General features: G+C 39.4%; 1 protein-coding gene across 2 annotated transcripts in view; it reads left to right on the top strand.

The window, feature by feature from the left end:
- Window positions 1-3,749: 3,749 nt before the first annotated feature.
- The window catches only part of LOC120568116 (receptor-type tyrosine-protein phosphatase N2-like), a 315,377-nt gene continuing 296,878 nt past the window's right edge, over window positions 3,750-22,248 (top strand). For both annotated transcript variants that reach the window (XM_039815379.1, XM_039815378.1), the window contains exon 1: window positions 3,750-4,035. In XM_039815379.1, the coding sequence (XP_039671313.1) occupies window positions 3,951-4,035 (85 nt within the window). In that variant the 5' untranslated portion in view covers window positions 3,750-3,950. The remainder of the gene's footprint in view (window positions 4,036-22,248) is intronic.

Here is a 22,248-nt window from a genome sequence, read left to right as displayed (position 1 = left end):
ACAAACTATCGCCACTGCATCCGCCATGATTGTTTACTCTGAAGTCGCGTTTGATCTCGAGGGATTTTGCGAGATTTCCCGTCTGACCTGGGAATGCTCGGCAGTCAAATCGGTTCGTGTGTGATGTGTTGATTTTGCCGTGTGCTGCGCACCACACACTGTACCACCAAAACTGTTAGACCCGTGATTTTTTATTGCCGTGTGTGGGGTCTCTCAGGATTGGAAAATCGGCCGACAATTTTAAATCGTCCCGTGTGAACCAGGCTTAAAATGTGCAGTTTTACTGTACTGGGGGTCAGAAAACCAGTCAGTATTCACCATTTGCCTCATGCAGTGCAATGCATCTCCTTCGCATAGAGTTGATCAGGTTGTTGGTTGTGGCCCACTCCTCTTCAATGGCTGTGTGAAGTTGCTGGAAATTGGCAGGACCTGGAACACGTGGTCGTATACGCCGATCCAGAGCATCCCAAACATGCTCAATGAGGGACATGTCCGGTGAGTATGCTGGCCATGCAAGAACTGGGATCTTTTCAGCTTCCAGGAATTGTGTACAGATCCTTACAACATCATGCTGCAATATGAGGTGATGGTCGTGGATGAAGAGCACAACAGTGGGCCTCAGGATCTCGTCACGGTATCTCTGTGCATTCAAAATGCCATCAATAAAATGCACCTGTGTTCGTTGTCCATAACATACTCCTGCCCATACCATAACCCCACCGCCACCATGGGCCACTCGATCCAAAACGTTGACATCGGCAAACCGCTCACCCACACGACGCCATACACGCTGTCTGCCATCTGCCCTGTACAGTGTAAACCGGGATTCATCCGTGAAGAAAACACCTCTCCAAAGTGCCAGACGCCATTGAATGTGAGCATTTGCCGACACAAGTCGGTTACGACAACAAACTGCAGTCAGGTCGAGACCCCGATGAGGACGACGAGCATGCAGATGAGCTTCCCTGAGATGGTTTCTGACAGTTTGTGCAGAAATTCTTTGGTTATGCAAACCGATTGTTGCAGCAGCTGTCCGGGTAGCTGGTCTCAGACCATCTTGGAGGTGAAGATGCTGGATATTGAGGTCCTGGGCTGGTGTGGTTACACGTGGTCTGCGGTTGTGAGGCCAGTTGGAGGTACTGCCAAATTCTCTGAAACGCTTTTGGAGACGGCTTATGGTATAGAAATGAACATTCCATTCACGGGCAACAGCTCTCGTAGACATTCCTGCAGTCAGCATGACATTGCACGCTCCCTCAAAACGTCCGCCATCTGTGGCATTGTGCTGTGTGATTTTAGAGTGGCCTTTTATTTTGGCCAGCCTAAGGCACACCTGTGCAATGATCATGCTGTCTAATCAGCATCTTGATATGCCACACCTGTGAGGTGGATGGATTATCTCGGCAAAGGAGAAGTGCTCACTAACACAGATTTATACAGATTTGTGAAATTTTGTTCAGTGTAAATAAACTAAAATGTACACAAGGGAATGGGTGCGCTACAGTGAGAGTTTTGTGCCTTCTGCCATATCATCCCTAAATGAAGCTCCCCAGCGATGATTGGAGTCATCATCGCATCATCTTCTTGTTACTTCTATGTTGTATATGCTGCCCACAAGGTGTGCCAGTGGAGCCTGGAGGGAACTGTACATTATAGGGTGTTTGGGGTGAAGGTGTTCAACTCTGAACCAGGATTCTGTGTGCTGAATCAGACTGGAGAGCTCTGTGAATCTGTGAAGTCACTCTGAAATATAATAAATCCGGATATTAACTTAATTGACCTTCAAAATAAAAGTTTAAAATGATGGATGTGGTGTACAGATACAAGAAAAATACATTGTATGAGACCCTAGCTAACAATTTATGGTTCCCAGGACGTTCTGGTTTGGTTGCGGGAACGTTCCCTGAAGGTTAGGTTTTGGTTCCCATGGAAAGCTAGGTACACGTTCCAAGAACGTTCCCACTTTGCAACCTTTATGGAATATTCCCCTAACGTTCCCCTAACGTTCAGCCATGGTACCAAACATTTAATAATATTAATATAATAATCAGAATCAGTTTTATTGGCCATATATAGACACATACTGTACAATTGAGACAACAATATACATATAGGCACATAACCCAATATACAAAAAATACAACTACAAATCAATACAAGTACACATGGAGAAGAGTGCAAAGTAATAGTGCAACTGTAGTGTGCAAGATGCATATTGATAATGTGTAGGTGAATGGCCTAAGTGGGGATGAGCCCACTTCTCAGCAGTTCAGGAGAGCGATGGCAGTGGGAAAGAAGCTGTTCTTGTGTCTGGTTGTTTTTGTGTGCAGGGATCTGTAGCGCCTGCCAGGCGGGGAGGCAGGAGGATGGCAGCAGTGTAGAAGATGGCCAATAGCGCTTGTGGTAGCCTAGGCCATGCTTCCAGAGTTGCTTTTTAAAGATGGCGTTGATGTTGGACTCCCACTTCAGGTCCTGGGAAATGATGGAGCCCAGAAACTTGAATGAGTCCACCTTTGACACTAGGCTGTTGAATATTGTGAGGGTGGGGGGCGGGGGGGGCACTGTGGGGTCCTCCACGTCTGCTGCAGTCAGCGTGGGTTAGTTTTTCTGGGAGGTGTTAGGTTGTAAAAAGTTAAAACTATGCTTATGTATTATGTTTTAAATAATAAATTGTATGCTGCAGTCAGGTTATGAAAATAGGAATGGAATCTAGAATGACTAGCCTACTAAGGTAAAAACAGCTGGTTATTTCTCTCCCCCTCTCTTCCTGTTTCTTGCAGATAGATTAGGTTAAAACCAGCTATTAACACATGAAGAGAAACGTCTCTTTGAGTCTCCAACCTCCTGGTGCCTATTCTGGGTTAGAACAAAGGAAATGCATATTTCTGTAGAATCAACACTACATGATAATCAACCTAAGTCTGTGACCTGAAATTCAGAGGTGTGTCCTTATCCTGAGAGACAGGAATAAATGTGGGATCAGGAGAAAGATTCGGGACTGTTTTTATGTGACTCCACAAGGAGAATCATGGATTCAGTCCGCTGTCAGCTGCAGTGTAACATTTGTTTTGTCATGTCGCATGGCTGCAATCTGTGTCCCGACAAGGGGAAGCATGTTTTGCAGTCTGCTACTGGCAGTGTTTTATGTTAAATGTTTGATTGTGTTTTCACTGTCGTTTTCACCGTGTTGTTTTATTAAACCTTTTGCTTAACTTTCAATTCGACCCAGCCTCTCTCCTTCGTCCTCAGAAATCTAAGTGACACGTCTTTCAGAGATTATCATAACAGAGGCCGCTAGAGTAACAAATATAAGCAAAGATACAGGTCAAATTAAAACCTTATCAGCCAAGCTAAGAATAATACTGATGTGAACAATAAAACAACACCTGCCTGTTATAACCCAGCAGATAGTCAGGTCCTGGAAGGCCTTCTTTCCCTTTCTGCCCCGTAGGCTCTACGGTTTTAGAACGTCATTGGTTGCCACTCACCGTAGCATGCCACGGATGGCAGTAGGCTAACTCCGGTCGAAATTGAGTTGAAATGCAGTAATAGAATTTCACTACATTGTAATGTAGCCTATGTGATGGTTAAGCTTCCGTAGTGTTTTTACACTTCGGTCTTCGCATCTCATTTCTCCTTAAAATATGCAGCTTACTGTGTTTTTCAGACTTTTATTTTGGAAATTCCCACCGGAAATAGCGTGTCTAATTGCACGTCTTTACGCTGTGGGAGTTGGAGGCTCCAGCAGCAGAAACGCCCTGCATACTCTCTCTCTCTCTCTCTCTCTCTCTCTCTCTTCTCTCCTCCAACATCCATCCACTATCCGTGTGTCCCGGCTCTCCTCTGCTCCTCCAGCCGCGGAGGAGCCACTCTGAGCCTGAAGGAAGACGAACCAGACCTTGCTGGAAGAAATGGCGTTTTAACACTAGAGAAAAGAACCCAGAAAAGACATGGATCCTTTTTCCTTCCAACACCACCTCCTCCTCCTGCTCGCTTCCCTGAACTGCTTCCCCGCTGCTGCTGACATGAGACTCGGTGAGTGAATTAACGGATGCTTATTTTCTTCATGAGCTGCATCCATACCGTCTCCGGTCCTGAAGAGACCTCCTCAGAGCCATTTAGCAGACAGACCGGAGGAGACTAGTTCTGTTTCTCATCTATGTGTCAATATAGTATCAGCAGGCTGGTTCAGTGCAGCTTCACCTGAGCCCAGGAAAACCAATTCTGGAATCGGTTTCAGCTGTAAATACAGGCCTGCCAGTAGTCCTGCCAGTAGTCCTGCCAGTAGGCCTGCCAGTCCACAGGGGAATCTAGAAATGATAGAAAGTCACTGCTGAGCACCGCGGTAAACAACTCGAGCTAATCCACGGGAATTAGCCATTCTTTTATTAACAAGGCTTACATCTGTTAGTTAGGAATATTTGGAACAATAAAACACATTTTACAAGTACTACAAATACAAACATTTAATAAACATTTTTGTAATTTCAATTATAAATACAAATGAAATATACAAAATAATAAAAAACTATATGAATACTTAAAATAAAATTAGTTTAAAAATAAATCTGATTCATTCAGGAATAAAAAACAATTATTAGGAATAAAATATGAAAATGACACTAGAAAAAATATTTCAATCAAATAAATAATTAAATAAACAATTTATTAGGTAATTAAAATATATACTTAAAAACGTAAACTAAAATAATATAATTAAAGGGAAATAAAAAAATAATAGACAATTAATTATGTAAAATAATTCAGGAATGCTATTCATAAAATGCATAGAAAATAAAATATATACAAGAACATATGAATGAAATACAAAATAAAATATCAAAATAACATACTAACAGAATAGAAACTACACTACCAAATATAAAAAATCTGTGTAAAGAACAGGTAACACCCACCAGTGATAACATCAATGCAAAGCAATTCAAAATAAACTTATACCTACACTCAGAGGTAGATATTGATCGGAAATGTAAAGGGGTGTGTGTGTGTGTGTGTGTGTGTGTGTGTGTGTGTGTGTGTGTGTGTGTGTGTGTGTGTGTGTGTGTGTTTGTTTGTGCATGTGTCTCCAGACTACAGACCCCTCCTCCTCCTCCTCCTCCTCCTCTCTCCTTTAGAGATTATATAATATCAGCAGCACACAGAGTATGGCAGCCACAGAACAGACCCAGCTGAGGAGACGAGCATGCAGCGAAACAACATAGAGCACCGAGCTGCAGCACTCAGCCTCCATTTATACATTCATTTATTATATATATATATTCTATACTGTATATGTGGATCTACCTGTACTGTTATTGATATATAGTTTAATGTTACGTTTAATCATTTTTATTCTAATCCTGCAATATTCCCATTTAGTTTATTATGTTGTCAGTTTATTTAGTTTATTGTACAGATTTGACTTCCTTCTCTTTTTCATCAACAGTTTTTAGTCTTGTGTAAACATAATGAAAATATTGCCTTAAAGACATAATGCTTCTGTGCTAGTTACAGCAGTACATTTTTGCATTAGTTCATTGTGAATTTTTTTTTTTAAAGTAATTATTTGTAGCGTTGTTGCCATCTGTTGGACCGGACCTGTATGGCTCGATGTCAAACAGGAAGCCGGAGCTCAGACTAAAGCGAGATTTCTGCTTCTGTGGAGGCTCCAAGCAAAGTGTGTGGTAGAGAGAGTGAGAGAGTGATGGTGATTATCTTCAGAGTGAGTAGCGACTCTAGAGTCCTAGTGAGAGAACCAAAGAGTCTCCCCTGTTCTTTCTGACCACGGTGGGAGATCTGGAGCAGGAGAAGTTAACCCTCTCCTTGATCTCATGTTGTTGATGGAGAAGGAGAACCAGGACATGAGTCGGGGGGGGAATGCAATGCTACCAAGCCACAGCCAAATGGACCAATCACAGTTGTTGTGGTTTGCATCGCCGCAACATAAACATTTTTTTGAGAGGTGGACGTCAGGCTATGGGTCTGTGTCTCCACGCACCTACATCCATTTAACGCAGAAGCATAAATTGTCCTTAATGCAGCATTTCAAAACCTCAACATAATGCGAACAAGCTGATTAACCTTCATCTTTGACACATCTTTACATATGACAGACATGATAATATCAAGTTTGTGTCTAGTTCATGCTGACTGTAGAGCTGCAGCTGGCAATTATTTTCACTGTTGATCTGTGGATTATTTTTGGTCTCTAAAATGTCAGAAAATGGTGAAAATATCCACCATTGTCCAAGATGACATCCTCAAATGTCTTGTTTTATCCACAACTCAAAGATCTTCAGTGTCCTGTCCCAGAGGAGAGAAGACACTAGAACATATTCACATTTAACAAGCTGACATCACACAAGTTTGACCTTTTTTTTTATTAAAAATGACTTAAACCCATTAATCGGTTTTCAAAATAGATTTAATAGTTGACAACTAATCAATCAATTGATTCATCTTTGCCCATGCTAGCTGACATAATCCTCCCATGTCTGGTAGTTTGGTCTTCACATTATTCCTGCTCATTACACAAAATAATGTCAAGCTGTATCGACATGTTTGATTGTGAATTATTTTTAACAAATGCAAAACTCTTGGAACAAATATTCAATATAAAGCTGTGGTTGACGACTCTTTCATAGTAAAGTATGAACTTTGAATGATTGCTTCAGCATGTAAGAAGTAGTGAAGCTGGAAGGGAAGGGATGGTGTAAACAATGTTATCATTCGGTTTCTCATCTGATGGGAAGAGTAAACCTTGTAGTTTAGTGTAGTTTCTTTGCACATATACACATATATAAAAAGAAATAATAAAAAAAAGAGAGGTTACAACTCAAAAATGGCTTATGAAACCCCCAATAAATATCTATAGTCATGCATAAAAAAGATAAAGGATAAGCAGATCAAAACAAAGATTGCATAATATAGTTTCAAGACAAAGCAGTAATACAAAATTGATAGAAATGTACAAAGAAATTCATTTTTAAATAAAACTGATGGTGTCTTAGAAGTCTTTGCTAAGTAAAGTTCTTTTCAGATCTTGATCATAGTGATGAAGTAAGGGGCTCATTTGTTCATTACACATTGTGTTAATTTTTTAAAAATTTGAATCATTGATGTGTTTATGTACCAGTTTCATTTTAATGCATTCATAATTTAACATTGAAAAGGCCATTCTTCACTTTGAGTATATTCACTGTTGATTCTTGTATGATTATACTGCTAATATATGTTTTTTTTATGTATATGAAGCTGTTTGTCCATACAGTGGTTTATTTTTCTGAAGCCTCTGCGTTTAGTTCAGGTCTCCTAATCATTAACCGGGACCTGGAGAAGGTCACCGCTGGCTTTCCTTGTGTGACCGTAGCCATGACAACGCCAATTCACATTGAATTGGTGCTGATTGGTTGGTGGGGTCGGGGCAGGGCTGCAGAGCTGTAACTGTGCTGTGATACATGTGGACACAGGAGGTGTATGAGAGCAGTTGTACGTCCCATAATGTTACACAATACTGGTTGGTAGGGTGTAAATGAGGCATGTTGGTGTGACGGGCTCCTTTGCAGTTATTTAAATGATGAGACGCTGCTGCTTTTAACTGCTTCTCTTCATGTTTGCCTGGTTGTGGGCTGCCACGAAAATACCGCATGATACTGGAGATACAGTAAATACTAACAAAACTAAAGACTGTGTGTACTTGTTACCAGTAATCAGCTGTTCTGATTGCATGTACAGTCGGAGAATGTAAAAGGCTATTAACTAATTTAGGGTCAGTTTATTTGTTGGAAAGTTTATAATCTCTAATCTTTAATCTCCCCATGTAGATAAAGCACACTGTGGAACAGTTCCACTTCTTTTTAGGAGATATTTCAGTGCTGTCAAATTGTTGTTTGATGTTGACAAAGACAAAAGACAGCAAGCAACTTAGTTTAAAAAAATAGAAATACGCAGTATATGCTAAAATCAGTCTGACGTCTGAAGTTGGTGGGCTTGAAATCCTAAATGTGAACATATCGGCGGTGCAGTTTTAGTTTTCTTTGAGACTACCTGCCATATATTGTCTGCGCCGGTCCAACCTCCCACTGCTACTGAAATGTGATCTTCATACCGCCGCTCGGCTGTCATCGGCTCTGTTACTTTGTTGGTTTATTTACAAACATAATATGTTTATCACGTCATATTGCTTATTACCAGTGTTAGGCCGCTACTTGAAAAGTTTAGTGAACTAAGCGACCAGTTATTTTTCATAGGCTATATAAAGCCTCACTTCACTAAAGCTAACGTTAGCCTTAAATAAATGTAGCAAACTAAGCTACAGCAACATGGCAAAAGTAGTTTCCTACATTATAGGTCATCTTTTATACATTCATGTAATCAACATACACATGTTTAGCGGTGGCGTCAGTGACTGCCCAACATGGCTTGCTGTACAAGTTGGATTTAGGTTGCTAATAGGCTACTTTTTAATTTGCCAGAAGGTGTCATAGTGACAAAAGCTGGTTCAGCTGGTTCGTATAAAATCAAACCGATTTAGCCTCGTACACCGGAAAACCGAAACGGGGAAATCCGACTTGTTTCAAGCCCTCATTTGACGAAGAAACCCCTGCATGGATTGAGCTGTGATGATGGAAATAACGCAAAGAGCAAAGGGGATCTTCTGCTGTGAGAGGATCTGTGTGAAAAGAAGATTATTCAGGAAGAAACTGCTAAAACTTTGTTGGTGTTTGCTTCATTGATCATTTGGCTGTGTTAACTTGACACTAATAAATAAAGTGATCAATCTGGATCAATGTTTATTTAGTACAGGAACTAAAAGTGTGATGAAAAGCTTGCCTTTGTTTCTACCTGCTGTGTCTGGCTCTGCTGATTGATATTGCCTCCTGTTCTGTTGTGAGCTTTTATCTCAGTGAAATGGGTCTGTCTGGCCCTGCAGGCTTTATTGTGCTTTCTGCTCAGTTTCTCAGTGCTGTGTGGATCTAGAGGAGAGCAGAAGTAGTCCGATCGTGTTCATCTCTTGTACAGATCTTAAAGTAAAAGTAGCAATATAACAGTGTAGAAATACTCTGTTACAGGTAAAAATTACAAAAGTATTGGCATCAAATTAAAGTACCAATTACTTAATCTATAATTGACATCGCTATTTATTTGTTGATTATATGTTGTATTATTAATCTGAATCTGCTTAGTAACTAAAGTTAAAAAAGAAATGTAGTGGAGTATAAAGTAACCAAAAATAATAATATTCAAGAAAAATTTAACTAAATGTATTTTCACATGACCTCCATGATTGTGTGCCATTTTGCAAATATTGTGTTATTATTGGATACAATTTTTAAACCAGTTACATTTACTAAAAACATATTAGCAAGTGCAATTTAGTTGCATATGAGCGTACATTGTAGGAGACAGTGTAGTACAAGTGTTATGTCTCCGAGTCTTTCCATTAAATTAGGCCTACACCTAACCCTACATTAGTTGTAATTTTTTACAGCCAACGAGCTGATTGAAGGAGTCTTTTAAATCAGAACTATGCCCTTTTTGCCATATTACCAACGTCTCATGTGAACTTGATTTCTGTTTCACCTCCAAATAAAGGAGGTCCAGATGTTACAAAGTTATATTTTTCAAGCAAAAGTGTCGGAGTATTGTTTTTAAAGTAGAAAGAAAACCTTTAACACAAGTTATATTACATGCAAATGACATCACGATTTACACCACAACACAGACCTATAAGAGATATAGCTCCATAGGAATGTAACCTGGGTTGACAGTTTGTACAGTCAGATCATAATGAAGGCTGCCAGCATCTAAGAGCTACAGTATGAGAGAGAGCTGTGAATACAAGGCGCTGCTGCTTTATTCGACCACATCAACCAGTGGAAAAGAGGAAGTATGAGGAAAGAGGTGATGAAGGCGGTTTTGTCGATGCAGGAGAAAGAGAAGGGGTAGACAAAGAGAGATTCCCGCCAATTTAACATGGGTTGTTGGAACACACCTCATAATTGAAAAATGAATTAAAAATGATCAAATGCTGCTTTTGCTTCGAAATCTTTCCTTTTGTGTTTGTCTAAATTGACAGGTGGCATGTTGTCGAGTCAGATCCTTTTCTGGCCCAAACTAATCGGATTGCTGTCATTTTGAAAACAGAAATATGTCTATACATGGCAGGCAGCAGAAGTCACACATCACATATACTGTAGATAGAAACACATAGACTGTTTTATTATAAATAAGCTGTTAAAAGTAAGAAGTTAATGTGCCTCAAGTCTTATGAGTTCTCTATTTACGTTGCTGTCACTTTAAGACTCTCAGCTGGTAACCGCTATGTCGCGTGAGCGGTAGTTAGGAAGTAAACGAACGCTACAAACAAACGGTTCAGTGATTCATGGTTGTAGTGTAGCAAGCCAACTACAGCTACATTTGCCTACATTTATGCCTAGAGTAGCATCGTTGGTATGTATTCATTCACTGTTTTTTAAATAATTACATAGGTTCATAGATCATTAGTTTGATGTCAGTGTTATTTTGTGTTAAGTCTATATTAGAAATGTCCGTGATCGCTGGCTTTGGTGCTGTGACTAACGTTGCATGGTTGCTAGGCAACGTATGTCACAGGACAGGCTAAATTCGTATGAATGAACGTAATATTGTTTACATGTCAAAATATCTTTGTACAGCATAATCACTATCAGTTTAATAGTTATGAATTATATTGTGTAACGGTAGAAAGGAAATATTTGAATTGATTAAATTACATTCTGAACAGAGGTTATATAGTATGTTAAAAGCTAGAATTGATTAGTCTGTTTTTTGTATGTTACAGTTTCACACTTTCCTTGAAACATCAATAAACCTGTTTACGTGGGAACGACTGTCTTCTTCAGAGTCTTGATGTTAGGAGAGAGTTTAGCTGGCTGTCAGTGTATAGAGCAATACCGAAGACGGCACATAGACATAAATCAAATATCACAATATTTTTGAACTAATACCTCAATATTGATATTGCAACAATATTGTAGGGTTTAATATTGGAACTTTCACAAAATATTTAGGCAATGAGATGTTTGATAAATAATCAGTGATGTGGATATAATGTGGGTAAAGGCAAGTTATAGAATGAGAACAGTCTGGTAAGTTCAGAAAATTACATCACTTTAATTCAATTCAATTCAATTTTATTTATAGTATCAAATCATAACAAGAGTTATCTTGAGACACTTTACAGATAGAGTAGGTCTAGACCACACTCTATAAATTCCAAAACCCCAACAATTACAGTAATTCCCTCAAGAGCAAGCATTAGCAGTGGCTATTGCGACAGTGGCGAGGAAAAACTCCCTTTTAGGAAGAAACCTCGGCAGACCCAGACTCTTGGTAGGCGGTGTCTGACGGGCCGGTTGGGGGGGTGATGAACAGTGGCAAATAATAGTCACATTAAAGATAATGGAACAGTGACTTCGAAGGTCATCGTGGAAGTTCATGTCATAGCAGGGCACATCGTGTCATACTGAGTAGTGCAGTCTCCTATACCGGATCCTGACTACTCTGTGCGTATGAACATCACAGCAGGGCGTTGCGGGATGTAATGTGGCGCTGCAGAGCAAGGGTGGATGCGGAGGACGCAGCAGGATGAAAAAACATAAGGACTCCGGGGAGTAAACTCCCCAGAGCTAGGTTAGTAACAAGCAGTTCTGGGACAGGATGCATACAAAAGGAAACAAGTGAAACAGAGATGAGAGAGCAGCTCAGTGTGTCATAGGAAGGAAGGAACTTCCCCGGCAGTCTAGAATTATAATAGCATAGCTAAGAGAGGCGGGTTAGCTTAGACTTGACTTACTTTAGTGTAATACAGCCTTTACAACCTGGAAAAGAGAACACCTATGCCATATTACGATACCCAAAATGTAAGATATATAGCCTGATATTACGATTTCGTTATAATATTGATATATTGCCCAGCTCTACATAGACAGCCAATTTGGAAATCCCGTTTCTGATCAGCCAAGGGAAAAACCTGAAAGTGGGTCAGCCATTACGTGAGATAAAAATCAACAGTGTTGGGCAAATTACTTCCAAAATGTAATACATTATAGATTACCAGTTACTGTCATTTGAGAGTAATTAGTTATATTACAATATTACTGTCTCTGAATTGTAATGCGTTACACTACTTTTGCATTACTTTTGAGTTACTTTAACCAAAATAACAGCGGAAGTTTGACTTGGCAGCTAGCTTGTGAATTTCACCACTGGATCAATAAAGTCTCATCTATATCCACTTTAATAGATCACAAATTATTCATAATATTTTGTATAATTAATATGAATATGCAAAGTAACTAAAGCTATAAAAAATAGATAAGTAAAACGTACAATAGGCAAGTAGGAGAAAATACTCAAAAGTACCTTACAGTTGTATTGAAGTAGACTACGGCATTGTTGTAAAATATTTGTTTGAATAAGACTTGAATAAGAAATTCATGTTGTTTAGTTTAAAACAGTCTAAAGGAAATTGTCAATTATAGTATGATTAAAACTCACTATTTACATTATTTACAGTACTTGATTTACAGCTGATATGTGAAAAGGTCCACAACCTTATTTAACAGTAATATAGTTTTACTGTGAACCGTCACAGGAAGTGCTTTTATTTTGAAGTAGCCTACACGGAAGTTGTCGGTTGTGTACCTTGTGTACTCTTGATAGCTTACTGAGATGCAACTGTTATGCATGTTGTTGATGCAACAAATACTGTCTATAGATGCAACCTATGGATGCAACATGTCCGTCAAGCTAAGTTGCTCACTTTCTTGTTTGTAAAACTGCAACTGTAATAATTATTACCGTTCATGACAGAAACATAATGCAACAGTAAATGGTCACAGTAAAAGACAAGCGTTTTTGGTCGTCAAGCCATTCCACTACAGGCTCTCCACGACTGATAAACTGCAATGATTTACGTGTAACAAGCCTAAACATTAATTCCCGACATCTGTCAGCAGCTCGGACACACTGCAGTCCGCGCTGACGTACCGTCACCTGTTGGGACACAGATGTTATGAAATAATACTCACGGCTTTTTTTCCTGTGAACAAATGTTTCGCGGTGTTGGGAAATTCTTAAAAAATGTTGCATTAAAATGCGTTGTAACTCGCGTTACTGAGATTGTAACGGGTAATAATATTACCGAAATTTAATTAGTAATGCGTTACATTACTGCATTACAGCAAAAAGGAATACATTACTGTAATTGCGTTACTAACGCCTTACTCCCAACACTGAAAATTAAACTACAAAGACAGGGAAAGCTTTTAAAAGGCCCGGTCTATTTCCTTCAGTCTGTGACCCCGACCGGTTATCAACCTTCCAGAGATGTAAACACGCTAAATGGAGATAAGATTGTTTGGTGAGAAGGTTAGAGCTGAATGCTGAAGGAAAAGTATGAGGCAAATTTGTTGTAAACACGACAGGTCACTTCATTGTCATATGAGACTGAGAGAAAGGCAACTTAACTTAATATCTTACTATAAAATAGGATTGATTGACTGTTTGCTGAATTTCCAAATTGTAATCATCCAATCATAACTTAGCAACCGTAAGTGTGCATTAGAGCTAAAAGTCAGGCTAAAAAAATCAGGTCCTACCCTACATGAACTCACAAAGTTTCTCTCCAAGCCCGACTTGAACCAGAACCTCAACGGCAATTTTTGGCTTGAGCCCAAAACCTGAATTTCCACTGTAATTTTGTTTTTATAACAAGCTAAAGTCAACTAAAGTTACACGATCTCCGACATGCACCCTCTTAAAAACGGCCATATGCCATATTGGATGTAGATTTTATAACATTTTTAATCAGCTTTGTGTCACTGCAGTCTGCAGTACATGCAGAATGGCACCCCAGCATAAAAAATGAGACCAGTGTCGATATTCTCTACCACTGTGCTCTTGTAAGTGGAAGATATCCAGAAGATGGTGGTCACACACAGTGGTAAACGGCCAAAACATTATTCCTGACATACACGGACTATAAGGTTTGCATTAAAAAAAAAAAAAATAGAAAAATTTGCACAAACCTGACCCAAGTCAAGCCCGGTGGAATTTTAAGAAATTAAAATTGGGTTGTAGCAATAGTTCTAATTTTATTTGACAGGGATGCTCACTGGTTAACAGAAAAGAACTTTACTGTAAAACGTAAAATTTAGGGACCGTTCAGTATTTATGGAATGGACCACTGGAGGAAAATAGGGGAGGGTCATGTCTTTTAATTCTTTGTTGAGGGGAGGGTCACCCAAAATGTTATAGTCTAGGGGTGGGGGGGGGGGTCACACAACTTTTGTATTCATGAAACCGCAAAATTTCAAAGTGGCTTGTTTGGTGCATACTTTTCCATGTATACTTTTTTCAGTCTCGGCCCCCGCTACCAGATGGATCTGACCCATGAGTTTGCTGTGGGGCAGGGGGAGCAAATGTGTAATTGCAATTATTAAAAAATTAGTAGAATCAATCAATCAAAATGTATTTGTATAGCGCTTTACAACAACCAGCAGGTATCCAAAGTGCTTCACATCAGGAACTAAGAAAAGAACAACATATCTTGCAATAAGAATAATGAAATGTAGAAAACAGGAAAATCATAAAAGGTTACATAGAAACAGGAAAAGGAAATTGTCACACCACTACTGAGTATTATAAGCCATTCTAAATAGGTAGGTTTTGAGTTTAGACCTGAAAAGAGCAACCTCTGTAGTTGTGCGAATATCAGGGGGTAACTTGTTCCAGAGTCTCGGGGCAGCAACCGCAAAAGCCTGATCACCCCATCGTTTGTACCTTGACCTTGGGACTTCTAAAACCAGTTGGTTAGAAGACTGCAGAGACCGGCTGTGCTCACGCAGGGTTAAAATCTCAGATAAGCACTCTGGGGCCAGACCATTAAGGGCCTTAAAAACAAACAATAATATCTTAAAATCTATTCTAAAACGCACAGGGAGCCAATGTAGGGTGTAAAGAACGGGAGTGATATGTGCACGTCTAGATGTATTTGTTAAAAACCGAGCAGCAGCATTTTGCACAAGTTGAAGGCGTGAGATGGAGGTTTGATTCAAACCAACATAGAGAGCATTACAGTAATCCAACCTTGAACTAATAAAAGCATGGATCTCTTTTTCTAGATCATGCCTGTTAAGGAATGGCTTAACTTTAAATAGGAGACGGAGCTGGAAAAAGCTCATTCTTCATGACATTGCTGATTTGCTTGTCAAATTTCATGTTGCATTCAAAAGTAACCCCCAAATTTCTGACAGCTGGCTTAAAGTATGAAGCCAGTGCTCCCAAACTCAAAGATGGACCGTTTGTCGTGGCTGAAGTACTGAAGATGATACACTTTGTTTTATCTTCGTTCAAGTTAAGAAAGTTTTGTGACAGCCACAACTTAATATCATTAATACAATTAAGCAGGGAGTGTATTGCGACAGAGTCATTTGGTTTCATAGGCAAATAAATTTGCAAATCATCTGCATAACAGTGAAAAGACAGGTTGTGCTTTCTTATAATAGCCCCTAACGGCAACATATATAAAGAAAACAAGATTGGGCCAAGAATTGAACCGAGAGAGGAGCAGTTGATGAGGAGCAGTCACCAATCATGACCGTGAAGCTCCTATTCGCCAAATAGGAACTAAACCATTGAAGTGCTGAGCCTCGGATGCCTACGCACTGATCAAGGCGAGAGAGGAGGACTGCATGGTCTACCGTATCAAACGCCGCTGTGAGGTCCAATAGCACTAAAACAGCAGGATTCCCGGCATCTACAGACAGGGCAATATCATTGTGCACTCTAAGCAGTGCAGACTTAGTGCTGTGACGTGATCTGAAACCAGACTGAAATTTTTCAAGCACAGAGTTCATTTGCAAAAAGGCTTGTAACTGTATAAAAACAACTTTTTCCAAAACCTTTGACAGAAAAGGAAGATGAGAGACTGGTCTAAAATTGGACAACACTGTAGGGTCAAGATTAGGCTTCTTAAGTAGGGGCCTGACCACAGCATGTTTAAAGGCAGCTGGGACAGAACCTAAACTAAGATAAGAATTTAAAAAAGTGAGTAGACTCGGCCCAATGGTGTCATTAAAAACCTCCTTCACTATCCTGGCGGGGACAATGTCTAATGGACAGTGGGTAGGTTTCATATGTTGCACTATCTCAGAAAGAAATGTCAGAGAAACTAGCTGAAATTCCTCAAACACAGCATAATGCATAGAAGCAGCAGGTATAAACACATTGAAATTAACACTGGCATATTGCCTGACAGATGCCACTTTGTCAATAAAATAAAAGAGAAACTTCTCACAGGTACTACTTGAAACCTCTGATGGATCAGAGGTGCGTGGATTCACAACAGAGTTAATAGTATTAAATAACACTCTAGGTTCATGGCAACTGCTAGCTATGACAGAAGAGAGATGTTGCATCTTCGCCACCTTAATAATTAATAATTATGTCTGGCATGACCAGATATTTTATAAATATTTTAAAGGGGTGATAGAATGCCAAACTGATTTTACCTAGTCATAGTTGAAAAATGACAGTTTGGTGGGTAAATAGGACATACGTAGAAGCTCAAAATCCCATTAACACCTCTTTCCTCTGCAAATCTCACAGTTTGAAACTGCAGAACGGGCAAATCTCAACGAGCCGCCTTGTTGACGTCAACTCGGTGGCTCCTCCTTATTTGGCTCTAGTCTCTCTCTTTGTCATGCCTCAACATTTGCATAGGCTACACAACTGACCTGAGATCAGGTAGTCTTCTGAATCTAGGTCACACAGATCTCTGCTATTCCATTACAAAATTAACTTCTGAAACTTTTTTATGCGAGAAATCAAATGGATGGCTAATTGCAAATTTTGTCCGACTGAGTGTCGGAGTTCAGCGGCCGGTGCTGCCTGGGTTGCTACATCGCGGCCCTGCCTGTCCTCCGTCACAGACCCCCGCCTGCTGTGAGCTCGATTGAGCTCCGTCACGGCCGGCAGCCCGCGGTGCTCAATACCCTTTCTGGGTGACTGGACTACCAAACGCCGCTGCCCTGACAGAGCTCCAGGGCCTGCAGCTCGCTGTTCTCTTCCTGCTAAATGGCCGGTGAGTGACTGAGAGCGCGGTCAGCGGGCTTGTTACGCCCGCAATCTCTTACCGAGGTTCCAGTTAATCTTATAATGGATATGTGTGTTGAGTTATTTAAACAAACGATCGGGGAAATAAACGCCTCTTGTCCACGAGTCTCATTGATAGAGCCCGCATTGAGCTGGAGTCCATCAATGAGAGCTAGCTAGCCTCCTCCTAGACCTCTGAAATTCACAAAAATGCATTCAATTAAAATCGGACAAAAGTGTTAGCTAAGCTTTGTAAGGCCTTAGTGTAGCTGTTATGTAAGTGGCGTGACGGAATTCAAAGTGTAAATATACTCTAGTTATGCCGAAAGTCTAGCAATCTAGCCACGATCTTTACCCATAGGATTGAAGGGACACTAGCAGCTAACAAAACCCCTCATATTCACAAAAATGCATTAAATTGAAATAGGACACAAGTGTTAGCATTGTAAGACCTTGGGGTAGCTGTTATATAGTGGCGTGACGAAATTCAAACTGTAAATATACTCTAGTTATGTAGTTAAACAGTGACTTTACCCTGGTTATGGAGCCCAGGATTTCTCCGTCCGACATGTCTTACCAAATTTGCAATTAGCTATCAATTTAGGTAAAACATATTTGAGCTTTATAAAGACGATTTCTCGCATAAAAAAGTCTCAGAAGTGAATTTAATAACATCTCCAATGTATGTGTATGTCGTTCGCTCAACCAATCACCGTGCAGCTCATCTAAATATTCATGAGCATACCATATTTGGAAGAAAAGCTCTTGTTACATATTCACAGGGTAGTTAAGGGCCCATAAAACAGCACCCGGGCCATTTTCAACCCACCCAATGTTACATACCCTATTCGGAGACCTTAAGGAACAGTGTGAAATACCGTATATAATCATTCTATCACCCCTTTAAGTAGTATTGGTTTTAGGTATAGCAACAGAGCATGAGGAGCTATGACTGCTCACCACGCCGCCATAACCGGAAGTCAGTCTAGTGTGACTTTGATCCTCCCGCAATACCAAAATATTTGGCATGTGAATAGAGATGTAAATACGGGGGGCTGGGTTTGCGCTCTCTATGTGGAATGTTACCTGCTGTGACTGAGTAATAAGAAAAGTTTTATATTTTATCTAAAACGCATTATTTTGCAGTGGATACATTGGAAAGTGTAAAATGTAAGGATTCTGTCAATATTTTTGCCATGCTTTTATGATAAAAACTCATGAAGCTAATATTCTAATTGACATTTAGTGTCTAAAAATACTAACATAAAAAAATTAAACAAGTTAATAATTATTGTCAACCAACTCGCACAACTAAAGATAATTAGTCAGCTAGACACAGTTGATAAAGTCTGCAGTATTGCTTTGACCAGTTTGAATTGACTTTAGCCCCTACAGGTTCCATGATTTCTATCAGCCGAGATGAAGTGGAAATGTTCCTTGTATGTTTCTCTGAGGTGACATCTTATAAACCAGTTGTTCAGTTGTGTAGAAGTACTACAGATAAAGACAGAAGCTCTGGCTTTGTTCGTGGAGTGATATAATAGATATGTTGTTTTCTCACTGAAATGAGAAACTGTGGAAGGTTGAAATGCGTTTTACACATGTATTTTGAGGGTGCATGTCTATTTTGTATTTTTAGTTTTGACAAATATGATTACAGTATGGGTCAATTGTCATTTTCATAGCAATCTCCACATGTTTATATGGTCAATGAAATGATTGGCTTTACTTGTCAAGGTGACCACTCTGAGTAAACTCATTGTCCCTCTCCCTCGGGAGCAGCAGGTGTCTGATGCAAACAGATGGCATCCTGGGAAATGTAGTGCCTTTTTTTCAGCGAGCACAGATTGTAATGGCCCTGCTAGGAGGCATTAAAGGCCACAGCCTGGACGCTGCTCTTTGCTCACATGGTGAAGCTGATTGAAATTTCCTTCTTCCCGCATTGGCTTGGCGTCGGCTCTCAGTGCAATACCGAAACCTATTTCACACTCTGCTGCTGTGAAGGGATCAAAGCAGAGAGCAACAAACTCAGGCTGGCAGCAAAAGTCCAAAAGTAGCATGCGGATCCATCTTCCATATCCTTCACCAAAGATCCTCTATACTAAAGATAGGCGCATTTCAAGCGGCGTGGCCTCGTTTGAACGTGTAGTGAACGTTGTGTGGATGGATGAAAAGCTATATTTGAATAATTTATTAATATGTTCTTTTGCTAACGTTAGATATTTACACAGCTAAAAGTCATATTTAGCATCACAGAGATTAGTTTTGTTAGGGTGTTCACCAACGTTAGCTGACGTTAGCTTCTCTGTGTTGCCAGATCTCGCAAGAGTTTGTTCCTGAGACAGAAACAGGTCTCAACTAATTTTCTCCTGATGTGTCTGTCTGAAAAATGCCATTTAGTTTCAGAATGTTCTGGAGATATGTGGCTTGTGAGAAATGGGTCCAATATATACTTTGGTGACTACGGGGCGAAAGAATCGCTCATAATCTGTGTTCACGTTCACTTCTCCCGTTGGAATCAAAACACTCAGGACCTGCTGCTAGTCTCCTAAAGAGGCGTGGCCGTGGCGGAGCCCACGGGACACAGAGACAGGAAACTACTCTGAGTCGCGGCGTCTCAGTTCTAAACCGTCTCTGTCTTCACTTCTAACTGGCTGGAGAAAGCTCTTTCTGGAAGTAAAATGAGACACAGCTCCTCTTTATATCTACTTTTACTTAGATCCTTTTTTTTTAAGATCACAGTCAATTTTTTAAGAAACTTTGGCTCCACTTTGGCATGTATTACTTTATTAGAATATATAGTTCATAATCTAATAATAATAATAATAATAATAATAATAATATTATTATTATTATTATTATTATTATTATTATTATTATTATTATTAACTATAAGTTGTTTAAAAGCACAGCGCCCCACGACTGTATCCATGTAGATCCTAATACCATTGTTAAAACAGTTTTGTAACATACATAATCAAACAGTAACAATTAAAAACAAAACAAAAATGTAACTTTGGTTTTTAATATTTTTAAAAACTTATTTTAATTGTTGTTTTATTTGTTAGTCATTTAATTTTTAGGCTTTCTGAAAAAAATGGGGAAATATCAATTATAGAAGTACAATTAATAACTAATAATATAAACCTAATAATATCTATCAAACATAAAATAACTGGTTTCATTAAAAGTTAACACACGCTGCATCAAAATAAATCAATTGAATTTATCAGCTGCTTTGATCAACTTAGAGAACGTTTGGATTGGATGTTATTATGTTTTCTATGTTAAAAATCATTACGTATTTAATGTCAGAAAACATTTGCCAAAATGTAGGTCAAGCAAGGAAGCAACGATTAGCTCTGGGTAGCGGTTAGCGGTTAGTGGTTAGCTCCGTTATAAAGATATGGGGCGGAGGAGACTGCTGCGGAGAGGGGTAACAAGCAGACTGATAAATGACGTTCGGGGGGCTTTCACAGCAGCGTGGACGCGGTGTTTCAACGGTTTTATTAGTACCGTTAATCCCACGGCAACACCTGCAGCAACTAAAGTAACGATAGCCTCTCTGAGCAGGAGCAACGTTGTTGACTCTGTCATGCACACGGCACGCAACTTCACGAGGGGAAGGGGCTGGAGGGAGCTCCTCTCTGTGTGCGCTGTAAAAGAAAATACACCGATATATATATTTTTACTTATTTAACTGTCTAGTAAAGTTCAAAGACAGTGTTTAAAAAATGCAATCCACATGTTTACATATGTTTATTACAGTAAATAATTAAATAATCTAAATACTACTAAGTGTGGTAAAGCCACATATTTGTTTTTATATTTCTGCAATCTGCACTTTAGTGTGATTTGTTTCTGACTTTCATATGAATGTTTACACCAGGCTTGGTCAGTGCTCAATATACTACTGGGACTGAAGTAGTTAAAATAAAAGATGTCATTCATCATCACCTAATGTCATCATCACATCCAGGCCTGGCCTCCAGGAAACAACAGTTAGTTTAATCTATCTAATTGTGTGTTGTTCATACTATACAATGATTTATTGCTTGTCTTTGTTGAATAATACAGAAGACAAAGAGCTTAAAAAATAGTCGCATATTGAATCGCAATCGCAATATTTTTGAAAAAAATCGCAATTAGATTATTTTCAAAAATCATTCAGCCCTACCAAAATGTGTGTGAAGCTTTTTGTTTTCAGTTGTAAGTAAGCCTCTGTGTTTTATGTCTGTTGCTTGTATATTTTTGCTTTTATTATGCTGTTTTGGAGAAATTGGCCCAAAGCTGCTGTACTGGAGCTTGGACTCTTTGGAAACAGCATTTCTGTCTCACATGTTTCTGCTTTCATCAAGACTGCATCTGCTGGAAACTACTGTGATTACTGCGTCTTTTCTACAGAGATGTAAACACATACAGCCTTGAGTGATTCTCCCTTTTAATAACACCAATACAATTATGACTCACGCTTATAGCAAATTACTCTGATACAGTAGGTCTTCGTTAGAAAAAATGAGGCTTGAAAGCTAATTCAGATCTCTGTGCTGCTGTTTCAACAAGCGTGTTTTGGGTTGTTTATGCAAACATTTCAGAATATCTCTCTTTTATTTTGATTTTTTTGGCAAAAAGATTTGGGGGCACAAAATAATAGAAAATGTAAAAAAGTGAATTTGTGTAATTATCCGAAAGAATCAAGTGATTTGTGAAACATAAGTAAGACTGATTCCACCTCTAGTTCTAGGAACCATAGTTCATGTTATTAGGAACAGCTGCACTTCCCCTGCTATGACAACTCCAGATACCTGCTGTTAACTTAGCTTTTCCAACTAAGAATTAGGCTTGCAAACACGGTAATGTTAATAATTATAAAATGAAAATAAAATGCACCATAAGGCCATCTTGTTCACACCAAAGAAAAGAAAGCAGAACTGTGGTCGTGATCACCATGTTAGTGATGTGGGCAGCAGATGATAATGATGCTAAGCTGCTTGAATTGCAGTTTGAGTTGAGCTGCTCTGTGTCTGGAAGCAGTTTCTGTGGTTAGCTCTGAGGTGTGAATGTGTTTCTCCATGTTTAGTCAACCCTTCCCTGAGAAAACAAACCTTA

Source organism: Perca fluviatilis, chromosome 11 (genome assembly GCF_010015445.1).
Source record: "Perca fluviatilis chromosome 11, GENO_Pfluv_1.0, whole genome shotgun sequence".
Classification (NCBI taxonomy): Eukaryota; Metazoa; Chordata; class Actinopteri; order Perciformes; family Percidae; genus Perca; species Perca fluviatilis.
Note: the sequence above shows the minus strand (reverse complement) of the source record. Positions and strands in the feature narration are given on the sequence as shown.